Source organism: Paramacrobiotus metropolitanus, unplaced genomic scaffold, assembly GCF_019649055.1.
Source record: "Paramacrobiotus metropolitanus isolate TYO unplaced genomic scaffold, Prichtersi_v1.0 Parri_scaffold0000122, whole genome shotgun sequence".
NCBI classification, from domain to species: Eukaryota; Metazoa; Tardigrada; class Eutardigrada; order Parachela; family Macrobiotidae; genus Paramacrobiotus; species Paramacrobiotus metropolitanus.
In genome coordinates, this window is record NW_026570342.1 from 339,686 (window position 1) to 352,616 (window position 12,931).

The 12,931-nt window shown below is 47.1% G+C and overlaps 1 protein-coding gene and 1 pseudogene across 1 annotated transcript; both read right to left on the reverse strand.

Annotated features, from left to right (window-relative positions):
• Positions 1 to 207: 207 nt before the first annotated feature.
• On the reverse strand, positions 208 to 2,037 carry LOC129598436 (uncharacterized). Its single transcript, XM_055496337.1, has 4 exons — positions 1,901 to 2,037; positions 1,374 to 1,575; positions 1,037 to 1,286; positions 208 to 836 (listed from the first exon to the last, which is right to left on the reverse strand). Exons 2-4 carry the CDS (start codon positions 1,407 to 1,409, stop codon positions 478 to 480), a joined length of 645 nt encoding a protein of 214 aa, XP_055352312.1. The 5' UTR covers positions 1,410 to 1,575; positions 1,901 to 2,037; the 3' UTR covers positions 208 to 477.
• Positions 2,038 to 3,136: 1,099 nt separating this feature from the next.
• On the reverse strand, positions 3,137 to 6,736 carry LOC129598442 (uncharacterized; annotated as a pseudogene).
• Positions 6,737 to 12,931: the final 6,195 nt, after the last annotated feature.

Consider the following 12,931-nt stretch of genomic DNA (forward strand, 5'->3'; position numbering starts at 1 on the left):
TCCCAAGCATTAGATGCGCACAGCGCGCAAATTAAAATTTTGCGCTATTCTTCCGTGGTATGCTATGCCGACACCTGCATCTTACTTTCAATTTTCAACCATTTTTGAAAAATTTAAAAGGTAATGGTTATTGAAAAAAAAACAGATATACAGTAAACTCTGTGAGACTGAACAAGTGCGAAAATTCAAAAGCTGCGAATATCGAACGAATTTGCATGATTATTATTTCGTATACACATATAACGCATCACAAAATGCCACAACTAACAAATCACAATAACGGTACCAGAATACAACATTCACGTACTGTTCGTCCTCTGTAATTGTCGACTGTACAAAAAATTGAAACCACAAACTGCAAAGCAATACTCAACAAACAAAAACATTAAAATGTCCAGAGAATTCCTTTCCCATATTCCAAGACTGACCGTGAGAGTAACAATCGTGATCGGTTGCCGAACCCAGGTGTTCGAACGACTACGGCTTAATTTCCTTGTACTGATACTGTGTGGAGTTATTGATGTCCTCGGTCAGCGCCGTCATGGCGCGAAAGGCGCACGTATCCCCGAGATCAGCCGGTTTGCAGAAGGGTCTCGCGTCGGAGTACATCTGCGGGTCGACGTCAGCGGCAGTAAGGCAGTAGGGCGCCAGCGTCTGGTCCACAAGGTCGTCGATGGCCTTCAGTTCTTTGGCGGGCATCTTATCCGGTCGAGCACGGGTCAATACGTGGAAGACCGGGTGGTCACAAAAGCCGGTTTTGTAGTTGGTGGAGCGACAGATATAGGCGATGGTCACCCGGTCATAATCCACGTACAACATGTTGATATTATTCGTCACTAAACAGAAATTCAAATCAGTTCTATATTGGGCAAAGGTCATCACTATAACAAAAAATGCATTCGCGTAATATTGCTTAAAATTGTTCAAATTTAAACGTTAATTCGAAAGTGTTTAGTTTCAACTAACTGGTTTGTTTTTAAATCAATGCAGATATTTGTGAAATACCTAATCCAGATTGCTTAGCATTATAACGTACCAGGTATGTCGGAATCTACCGAAGATAGCGCTTTGCCCGGACACTGTCCGTTGTGTCCGAATAAGCCGAGAAACAACCGATACACACAGTCCGTATCATTAACACTGTTGTACTGTGAAATGTGCAGGAGCATCCCGGTGGCCGGAATGTTCGTAAACGCCAATCCGGTGCGGTTCAGCGGAATGTGATCCACAAACTGGTTCAAAGTTTTTAGGCCAGAGTGGCGATGTTTGTACCAGTGGCCAGCAAACTGTACAGCAAATATGGAATGCTCTTAGCGAAATGAACAGTTGGCATGTTGTAGAAGATTCTAAGGGAATGATGTTATCGTACATACCCGTTCCGGCTCCGTAATGGGCACGGTTTTCACCATGTTGGGTACTCCGCATCCCGTTTTCTTTCCTTTATTTCCAGGGACAGGCGTTACTTGTTGACTGTTGAAAAAGGTGGGATGGAAGCTGGAGATGGCGCCGGTTTCTGGTCGGAACTAGGTGCATTCTGTATGGCTCGTACGATAACCAGGAACATCGACAGGCTCACTGAAGAAAAACGTATGAATTTGCAGTAAAACTCCGCGTAAGGAAAACGCTTCCAACTATGTACATTGCCGGTAAGTAAGCTACAGTTTTCAAATTGTGTAGCCATCTGTATTACTCAAACAAGTTTGGGTGTGTCAATATCGATGTTATCATGACAAAAGTGAAAAGCGGTTTACAAAAAAATATACTTCTATACTTTATTGAAAATATATATACAAGAAATTGAAGTAGTACTTGTAAAATTATGAAAAAGGTTCGTGGAACAAGCTTTTATACCACTGTACGCATATTACAATTTTAAGTGCAATACTGAATGAATCTTTACCTGTTACGCATATGCATCGTCCGCGTAGAGGCATTATTGATAAGGAAAACTGACGTTTATGAAAACAACGAGAAAATCACTTACGTCGCTACGTTACCTGTTTACATCTACTCGAGTAGCTTTATATAATGTGTCGGTATCAGAAATTAGTCAAAAGTTTCCAGCACCAGCGTAATAGAATGCCGCAATCCAAGAAACAGTTAACATTAATTAACATAAATTAACATAAATTAACATTAATTGAGGCCGATGTTCGGAAATTTAATCGTTCGCCGCACTTCCTTATTGCTCGTGTCTGCTAAGCGACGTAACGCTTTCAACGGAAGACACACCATTAACATGATCGATGATCGATTTTGTACGCCTTCGGATGGCAGTGTTAGCGGAGAAAGTGCTGTATAATTGTGGCATTAGTCGATGATCGACGTATGCATTCTCGTGATCACCACGTTTTTCTCTCGCATCCGGTGCTAAACGTTCCGCACTTAATCACACGAGCTGTCACTAGGCCAGTCGACTAAACGAAACCCGGCTTTTGCTCGTTAACGAGCCTGGAAGCGAGTATTTTGCAGTTTGCACTACAGCTGTACACTGTTTAGAGATGCTTGCATTTCAGCATGCATTGTTTTTAATCCAAGCTTTTTAGCCGAATAACCAATTGACAGGCTTCCCATAGCAATTCGAATCCGTTCTGGAAGATGTTTGAAGGGGCACGGCTTCTGGCGTGCTTAGCCACAACTGCACAACTTTTTGTCAAAAAAGAGTTACATATTTATTATTTTTACGTAAAGCATACGCTGTTCTAATAACAACGACAGGTCGGGATTTGTTCAAACCTGTTCAAACCTTTGTTCAAACCTTCCATTTACCTGTTCGGCAGATGTTGACAGTTTATTGTGGCCGAATTTTTTTAATGCCGAACACATCCGCCGTGGAAAATAACAGCAGGAAGAAAGCAGCAGAAAGGAGAATACACAGAAACTCACAGGAACAAAAAAACGAGGAAAACACAAATGGTGCTCTGGCGGAGGCAGCAAGCGAAAGCGGACGGAACCCATAAGAAAACGCACACAACAGGTTAAAAGAAGGACCATACCGAACGTCGAATGAAAGAAGAAAAATTATTTAAAGCATTACTAGTAATAACTGGGTTTGATGGCAGCCAAACAAAAGGCGCGACACCCGCAAAATCATGGTAGCAAATCAAGCACCGTGTAGTCTGTAGTGAGTCACCCTTTAATCTTTTCCAAGAATCCATTTCTTCAATCGGCTGCGGATGCCACCGCGACTGGTCTCCACCTGCACCTCCGCGTGCTCCACATGCGCGGCCTTCCTGACTTCCTTCATCAGCTCCAGGAAGTTCTTAATCTTGGGACCGCTCTTCTCCAGTTTGAACAGACTCTCAATCGCCTGTGTCACCGCTTTAGCGGAAATATCCGCACCACTCTTGCGCTGGGCATACGCCTTGGCAAAGGTCTCCTTTTCGTGGCGATAGTGCTGCAGTGACTGTTCCAACTGCACCGCATTGGCGCGCACCTCAGCATTTGGACTCTCCTTCTGGTTTTTAATCAGATACAAGAGATAGTCTTCGTACGCGTCATTAAACGGTGTCAGAGCGTTGTGGCTGAGAAAGCAGGCGAAGATCGACAAGCAGCGATTGATCTCGTCGCTCTCCTTCTTCCACTGCGCAATGGTCCCTTCCAGCTCGCGGACCATGGCTTTCTGGGCCTTCTTTTTCTCCTCATCGGAATCAATCTGGACCCGTTTGGCTTCATCGCGTACCTTGATGTTGCGGCGCTCGGTGACGCTCTTAATATGCAGGTGCACCTGATAGGAATGCCCACACTTGAAACAGTTCTCGGATTTCTCCCGATTGCAACTGTATCCCTCCACCAGGCCATCCTCTCCTACCTCCACATCCTGGTCGGGATGCATGTTATCCGGTCGAAAGCGCCGGGTTTCTCCCACCTTAACGTACTTATTGAAGGCATTGCAGTCCAGCAAGCCCGTATTGCCGACAAAATTAGCGTCGTCGTTATCCAGGAAGCAGCGATCGTGACAGATGGACTTCTAATGCGCTTTCTTCAACCCGTTGACGCTGACGGTCTCGCAGCAGTCTGCGTGACCGCACACTGTGCGCGGATGCTCTAACGGCGTGGTGATAATGTCGACAGCCGGCGTAAACAGCTCTTTCCGCAGCTGTTCAATATTGCCCTGGAATTCCTTGACGCGTTTACGTTGTATCTCACAGAGACGGACGTTCTCTCCGATCTGCATACTGATCTCGGCCAGCGGCTGCGTCAACGCCTGGAACACGCAAGAAGTTGAAGCAGTTATGAATTGGTTTTGAAACAGGTCAGATGAAAAACGCCAAGTTATGCATAGAAATGTTTTATTGTTTAGGCTATTACGGTTATTTACTTCATGTTTTCCAGTGTTCTGGCTTTTTATTACAGAGTTTGAATCGTTTTCGGTTATCAAATTGATTTAACTGAATTTTCTTTTTTTCAAATGAATTACCACCCATGTACTCGTAACTGTGAATAATATGTCTTTGCAATTTTTAAATCGTTAAAAGTACAACGAGCACCATTTGATTTGGAAAACATTTATGAAATGAAGACTAAAATGCAAAACCTAAGAAAATCCAGTTTGAACTGTAATCTCGGCAGTCACCTTTAATAAGTATCACTCGTAAGTACTAACTAAGTACTCAAAACAACACAAATTCATAAGAAAAACACTTCCTCAATGCTATCCTGATCGGGGATTGTACCCATCACACATATAGCATTTCCTCGTTGAATTTGAACAGATAGCCGCTGCTTAAAAAACTCTTTCGCCCGCTTCTGGCCTGTGGCGGTTGCTATCCCGTTTCCAACCTTGTCAACGAGCATTTTCGTACCATCCCCCCATGGTCCGTAAATTTCAATCGCTGCCGCTGTGAGGTTGTATCTTGGTAAAAGCCAGGCGTGTTTGATCAGTTTGGCCCGTTCCGCCAGCTCGGCAGCGGCTCCAACGTTCAGAAAGGTGCGGTCGATATACGAAGCAGCGAGTGTGTCAACGCAGGTCACGTCAATAGCAAGCGGTTTACCGCGCTCCCAGGGTATAAGAGTGATCACGTCCGGCCTCTTGCGATCTTTCACTGAGAGACCTTTTGGTTCCATTTTCGCTGGAAAACCGGCAGTCTTCAGTCCGCGGGTGAATTCCGCGCTGATGCCATCATGCCGTGGCAGCCTTCCGGCTTACCGCTTACAACGGAGCCCGTGCCGGCCCAATTCATCGACTTGTCCGCCACAAACACACACGTGGGGAGTGACTATTGGTGCTCCCAGACGTAGCGCTACACTTATACGGAAGGAGTTGTTGTCCAATAAGTTTCCGAGACATGCTGCAGGCAAAGCATAAATCCATACACCGGATTCAGGCACTGACACCGCCTTCAAGTGTGCGACTTCTTCTTTTGTAGTCCGTAATTCAGTCAAACTGGAAAACGCATGTAGTATTGCCGGTGTATCCCACGCTTTCTGGACATGCCTGAACGCCTCACTAGGAAGTTCGTCCGTATCCGCTAACAATTTCCATGCTAGTGTAGCAGTGGTTATATCCGTGGCGGGCAACGTAGGGCACAATTTGGAGATCAGCGGATGCAACGAAGAAGCCGATGCCAAATAGGCGGGGGAAGCTAGCTTCTCGGTGCGTCTGATCCCCAAACCACCCAGACGAACGGGCAGTGATGCTTGTAGCCACGTCGGGTGATCCATCCGCACATTGGTGATGGATTCGACCGCGTCGCGGAAAACCTGGTCCAGTCTGTACAACTCTCGAGGAAACATCCATGCGAGGGAGGTGCGGAGAATGTGGACGATTTTCGGTACTCCTAGACAATTCTTTAACAGAAACAGCGCTTGGTGTTTAGGAACTGTAATCTATACCTGGATGGAAGTGCGGGCGTTGTTGACGGAGATCGTGTCCTCCACTTTATGGGGTGGCAAGGAGCGGATGTACTGCATCATTTTCTGGCACGTGGCCACCCCGAGATCCCAACTCGCTCCGTAGTCCCGTTCGTTGTCCGGAGAGAACTGGACGTTGTTGGGCGCTGTGGCCACCAGGAAGCGGAAGGTTTCGTTGTCGAAACAGTAGACATTTTGCGCGCCAAACGGAATGGCCACATGGGGCGGTCGGCTTTTGATGGTGTCCAGAATCTTGATCAGTGTGGGTGCCGTGTCGCCGGGCGCATAGAAAGTATTCCGCGAGTTGGTGAAGAGAAACAGGATGTTCTTACTGGCGCTCTTGTTTAAGTTCTTCAGCAGCTCAAAAATGCAGTACTGGAAGACGACGGAGACGCGTGCGTTGTTGGGCTTCAGCAGGATACACTGTACAGATGGCGTTGATCTCTTTGTACTGTGATAGGAACGTCAGGAGATTGCGCATGTTGGTGCCGTCGGTCTGCACGCCAGCGCAGTCGCCAATGCCGGGTGTGTCGATCAGCCGCACCGTTCCATCACCGGTCTCGAAGGTGTAGCACTTGGCCGACTGTGTACCAGATACGTTATCACTTTTCTCGTTCTTGTCCGGATTGCCTAACGTCACCGATGTGGTCCGGAACGTGTCCGGGTCATAATGCGTGAACTAGGAGGATATCAGACAGATAACGTTTTTTTTCGCTTCTTTCAGTCCTTCATGACAGATATAGTTGGCGAAAGCGTTGATAAATGTTGATTTGCCCACGCCTGATTCACCCAGAAGCAGAATCGTCATGTCCTTTCCGCATCCTGCCGTTTCAGCGAAGGTCGTCGTTTCCGTTTCGTTTTCGTAATATTCGATTTCCTCCATAATTTGTCTGAAAAGGCACGCTCTGTTTTGCATTTGACAGCTACAATACGTTGTTCACCGAAGCCAAGCGAAGGTCACACAGAAAGTTTTTAAAAAATTTATTAATTGGCTATAAACAATGTAATTTAAATTTCTATGATTTCCATGATTTCTATGATGCATATCATATTTCTATGATTTCGAGTAAAACGTTTTTGTGTTAATTTTTCCTGTGTCCGGCCGACTGCAAGGAAAGTAGCTGGAAATGCTCCGTGATGTGTCTGGCCTCCTGGTTGTATTAGTCCTCAAAGAATCCAAGTTTTATCCGGTTGACCTGACCAATTATCCGGCTGACCTGACCTGCATGCATATGATTTTTCATTGAATTATTCATATTGAAATATTACAATTATTCTCATCTTCGATGGATTGATTCGTTCTTGGATTAATTTGGGCATCTTTCGAAATTACTTGGGGTTAACATTTGTGAGCCCCGAGTAATCGGGGTGAGTCGTTTCTTCGTTGAAATGTGCAACGTTAGTGGAGAGCTCTTGTCTGGTTTCCTGCACTGCTTTTCAGCTTACAACCAGTGATGCCTCCACCAACAGTTCCCCATCCCTACAAGTGCTCGGGTTGTGGAAAACCTCTGCATGGATGGGGAAGACATAAACAAAGCTGCCCAAAGAACCTCTCGCAGAACCTGCAGCTTGTCCGCGTCGTTCAGTCCCCTTCCACGGGCTCAGTGACATCAAACCAGCCTGTGCCCGCCTCTGCTGGTAATTCTGCCGGAGCAGCACCCACGCCTCCGCCAGCGGCAAACATTTTCCGGCCTTCAGAGGAGCGTGTAATGCGGCGCATCCCTCATGGAGCAAGACCTGCTGCCAGAAGCTCCATGCAACAAGTGCTTGTGCAGGTTGCCACAGCAAACAGCAGTGGCTCATGGCTGAAGCTCTTGTCCTTCGCTCCCTCCGCACTCCGCTTGCCTGCTAAGCCTAAATCAGGACGAGGAGGTTCTCTGGCTTCGGAGGTAAAGAAGAACCTCGGAAGCTATGACAGCAATACCGCGCAGCTCCCGACTACACCACCACACAATCGGAAGAGACGCACTGACGAAGATCTCGTCCGCAGAGTCGGGCAACGAATTGACGACGGCTCAATATCGGGTGCGATGAACGTCATCTTGTCCACCGACGCTCTTCTTAAGCCGTCCGCAGAGGTTCTTTTGGAGCTGCGTCTAAAGCACCCTTGTAGCCCACCTCCAGCTGTACCTCGCCTCGACCCGCCCCCTCCCGCAGCCCCACGTGTCACTCGCGCGGAGGTGTTCGCTGCTGTCCACAGTTTCCCCAGAGGATCGGGCGCCGGACCGCACGGATTAAGACCGCAGCACCTCTTCGACATGGTTGGACCTAAACTGGACGACCTTTCCGGCCCTTTCTGCGAAGCTTTGGCAGGGGTACTAAACCTCGTCGTGGACGGTAACGTGCCAGTAGAAATCCGCCATGTGTTCTTCGGTGGTAAGCTGATAGCATTGCGGAAAAAGGATGGAGGCCTCCGTCCTATAGCGGTCGGCCTCACACTTCGCCGTCTGGCCGCCAAGATAATTTGTGCACGTGTATCGGACCAAACAGCCGCCATTTTGTCGCCGTTTCAGCTCGGAGTGAATGTGCGCGGCGGTGCCGAAGCGATCGTGCATGCCACCCGAAAGTTTATGGAGTCTGCCGCTGATGATACTTTAGTTGTCCTGAAAGTTGACTTCAAAAATGCGTTCAACACGATATCCAGAGAAGCTGTTTTAGCCGCCATGGATAAACACTTTCCTGAATACAGCAACTTTATACGCAGTGCCGATGGACATCACTCCTCTTTGTTCTTAGAAGACCTTTTGCTATCGTCAGAATCTGGAGTGCAACAAGGAGATCCGTTGGGCCCGCTTTTGTTTAGTCTCGTTCTCCGTCCTGTTATCACAGCCCTGCGAGCGGAGCTAAATGCTTGGTTCCTTGACGACGGAACCCTGGGTGATAAACCAGCGACAGTTGCCGAAAGCTTCGAAAAGTTAGTACACGATGCACAAGCCGTCGGTCTGCACGTCAATGAGGCAAAGTGCGAACTAATCGTCATCGGCGGATCCGAAGAGTCTCAGCGGACAGTTACCGAACACTTTGTCGAGCGGTATCCCAGTTTGCGCGTACTATCGAAGTCTACCATGTCCCTCCTAGGTGCTCCCGTTTTGGATGACGCAATCGCTCCTGTGCTCAAGGAAAAAGCCACCGCACTAACTGCGGCTTGCGAGCGCCTGCAGTTGTTACCAAATCATCAGGCCTTGTTCCTCCTAAAGAATTGTCTTGGTGCCCCAAAAATAATCTATATGCTGCGTTGCTGCAACGCGTGGAAATATCCCAACCAGCTTTATCAACTCGATGAGGCACTGCGGATGTGTTTTCAGGACCAATCAGATGTTCGAACGAACCACGACGACTACCCGTGTTGGCGCCAAGCATCGTTGCCCGTCAGTAGAGGAGGTATTGGCATCCACCGGTCGGAGGAATTATCTCTCTTAGCCTTTTTGGCTTCGATTCACTCCGTTTTCAACCTGGTGTCAGCGCTACTCCCTACACGCGGAGCACTTGTTAGTACCGAAGCCCAAGACCTATGGAAAGTAAAGGCCGTTCAAGCAGAAATCCCCGAATCTGCTTTCCGAAAGTCGCAGAAAGCATGGGATTTGACTCTTTGTAATGTATCATAAGCCGCTTTGTTAAACGTTTTTCAGAACGATGATGTCAACAAAGCCCGCCTACTCGCCCAGTCCAAACCTGAGGCCGGCATCTGGTTGAACGCGCTGCCGTCGGCCCACATCGGAAACTTACTCGACGACGACACCCTGAAGATCAGCGTCGGGCTTCGCTTGGGCGCAAAAATCTGTGAGCCACACCAGTGCAGTAAATGCCATAGACCTGTGGACGGCCTTGGACATCACGGGTTGTCATGCCCATTCTCTGCGGGTAGACATCCACGTCATGGTGGCCTGAACAACATCGTTTGCCGTGGGCTGGTGTCAGCTGGTGTGCCTGCCAAACTGGAACCCCAGGGAACATCCCGCACGTCGGATCGTCGTCCCGACGGCTGCACAACTTTCGCCTGGAAGCGCGGCATGTGTCTGGCTTGGGACGTGACTTGTGTAGACACGGTGGCGATTTCTCATCTCAAAGCCACCTCCACCAGTGCGGGAGCGGCAGCGGTACAAGCCGAAGAGAAGAAATCGAGACTGTATTCCTATCTGGTCGGCCGTTAAATTTTTGCACCAATTGTCTTTGAAACGATGGAACCATGGGGACCCTCTGCAATTGCCATTGTCAAAGAATTAGGCAAAAGACTGCAACTACATACCGGGGAGTCTCGCTCAGACGAATTTCTGCGACAACGATTGTCGCTTGTAATCCAAAGAGGAAACGCGACATCTATACTCAGGACCGTTGGGGAAGCGGATAAATTAAATGAGAGATTTACCTGTTGTAACTCGTTTTTGTGTTAATCTATTATGTTTCGATACATTGCGCCTTGTGTTTGATTTGACCAATAAAATTTACGTATTTAAATTTGTTTATAACGCGGGGCCGTATGGGCGCCACGCGTATCCTCGACAGCGAACAGCGGTGAACCCGGATGAGGCTTTATTGCCGAATCTAATGCGCACCGTGGCGCAGCAACACCAGACTAATGAGGAAGGATCCTGCAGCCAGTGCAACTGTGCTGCAGGTCCGTCAAAACAGCGCAGCAATGTGCGGGGTGGAAATCCCCAGAAACAGCGAATAGCTACTCAGGAGGGCGGGGCGTCCCGCCCTTACATGTTTTTAAATGTATTTTTTTAATATAAGTTTTTAAAAAATAATAATATTTCCAGGTGTCCTTGTATCTGCATAACAAATTTAGCTCCAAGGTTTGGACGATCGCATTGGAAGCTTTGAGTAGTGTGAATTTAACTGAGAAATTGCCGACTTAAGCTGATTGACTTCGTAAGGCTATATCTTCCCTCATCTTTCCCTGATATCGTGACTATATGGTTCAGATTGTAGGTAATTTGGTGTAGACTCTAAACTAGTATTGAGTAGTCAGAAACTTTGATCTGTGTTTTTTGCATCGTCAAATATCTGGGACTATACAGTTTTGCTCAGTTTAATTGTCAAGAATTAAGCTGATTTTAGCCGTTGGAAGAGTTTTCAAGAAGTGCTGCTGATGTGTCAGGAACCTAATAATGCCGTTTTGTTTAGAATTCGTTTGCAAATTCAATGATATGTCAACTGCAAAAATCAGCCCACTCTGAGAAAAGATATCCAGCCATCAGCTTAAGCCTTTGAGCAACTGCTCCGCTTAACCTTAGCGTATGGTTAAGTGCGAGCGTATGGTAAGTGAAAATACCATACAAACGCGTAGTATGGCGATCGACTTTCAAAGGCTCCTCTTAACACCTGTCCAATTCACTTGCACCAGATATACAATTTTTGAACACAGAAAACATTTTTGAATGTAAATTTAATTTTTTGGAAAGATATCGAATCACGCGCTGCGTGGTTCGATATCTTTCCAAAGCATACAATTTACCTTGTAGTGATAGTGCAATAAAAGTCGCTCCCAGGCTTTTCATAATGCGAGGAAACCGGGTTTTGTTTAGTGTGCTGGCTTCTGTGACAGCAAGTATGATTAAGTGCGGAGCGTTTAGCACCGGATGCGCTTGATCAACGTGGTTGTCACGATAATTCATACGTCCATCATCGATTAGTGGGTAATTATATAACACTTTTCTCCAGTAACCATGCATTCCGAAAGCGTACGATGTCGATCACGCATCAAAATAATAATAACGTATCTTCCGTTAAAATCGTTACTTTGTAGAGCAGACACGAGCAACAAGGAAGTAGTGTAAACAAGGCAAGTTCCAAACAGCGGTCTTATTTATTCTTTTGAGTGACTGCTTCTGGCATTGCGGTGACAACTGGTACCAGACTACCGGATACTGTTGCCGATTTCTGTTAATTCCGTATAGAAAGTTTCGCTGATATACACTATACAGTAGCACTATATAATATGCACTTGTATAAAGCCAGATCGAAACATGTAGCGCAGTCACACAGCTAATACTTTATGAAAACTCCCTTTTTTTCCTCAAAATGTCACTACGCGGACGATGGATATGCAGTTCAGGTAAAGACAGTATTTACAAATACCATAGTCACCAGCATTGCGCTCAGAATCGTAACGATTTAACAAATTTATTGACACTTGTCCCCGGTGCTCTTCGTATAATGTCTTTACATATCGTTTTTCGCTAACAACTTCTTCCGTAATCAAGTTTGTTGTTGGCACTACACATACATGCGTGACATATAAAGATATGTAGACGTAACTTGTAAGTACAGTTATTATTACTGTCGTTGCGTACATCAGTATTTGTCACAAATTTTCTATAAAAGTGAAAGATTTTTACTGAATACACAACTCAGCCGATTACAGAAATGGGCGGCCTAATCACACAGAACATTTCGTCTAAATTAGCCGATGCTGGTGCTGTTCCCATGACTGAGGCCGCGTTCCCGCGTTGGATGTCTATACTGATCCGTTGGCGCAGAAACTCCGTCGCCAGTACCTCGCCTGTTTCCTGTTGTATCATCTTCCCGACTTCGGTGACCAAACGAGAGGCGTCCGGTCCGAGTGGTCCGAGTGTTTAGACGCCAACTGCACGGAACAGGTAATCTCGGGTGAGTTCCCGATACTTTGCCACTTTATCCTGCTCTGCGCGCGCCGCATGCTTCGATGTTGCCGCGATGTGCGACAAAGCTACCGTGCACTCACATGTGGCGTCCCAGGTCAACATTTTTCCTCTTTCCCACGGAACCAAGGTCACTCCGTCTGGGCGCTTTCCATTGGTGAGGCAAGTACCAGGTGGTTCCAGTTCCGTTTAAATACCGGCGGAAGCAAAGGCACGCTTTAAACTCATGTCCGACTGGGCTGTCACCAGTAGGGTTTCCCCCGTGTCCCGAATGATCGGTTCGCCCCAAATCTTCTGGTGTTTTCTGGTTTCAAAGGCTGGGAGATCAGCTTTGCTCATTCGTTGCCACTCTTCTGTGGCGCTGCGGCAGTAAATTTCCGGGTCGAAATCCACTAACTCACTTGTCAGTTTAGCAACTGAGTAAGCCGAGGCCAAAAAGTCCGGGAGGGCCAGCT

Bases quoted from the DNA above. Each gene is read 5' to 3' on its own strand.
- LOC129598436 (XM_055496337.1), bottom strand. From the start codon at position 1,409: ATGGTGAAAACCGTGCCCATTACGGAGCCGGAACGG. The intron at 1,287-1,373 runs GTATGTACGATA...TTTGCTGTACAG, and splicing joins CCATTACGGAGCCGGAACGG to TTTGCTGGCCACTGGTACAA. The intron at 837-1,036 runs GTACGTTATAAT...ATTTCTGTTTAG, and splicing joins GGTAGATTCCGACATACCTG to TGACGAATAATATCAACATG.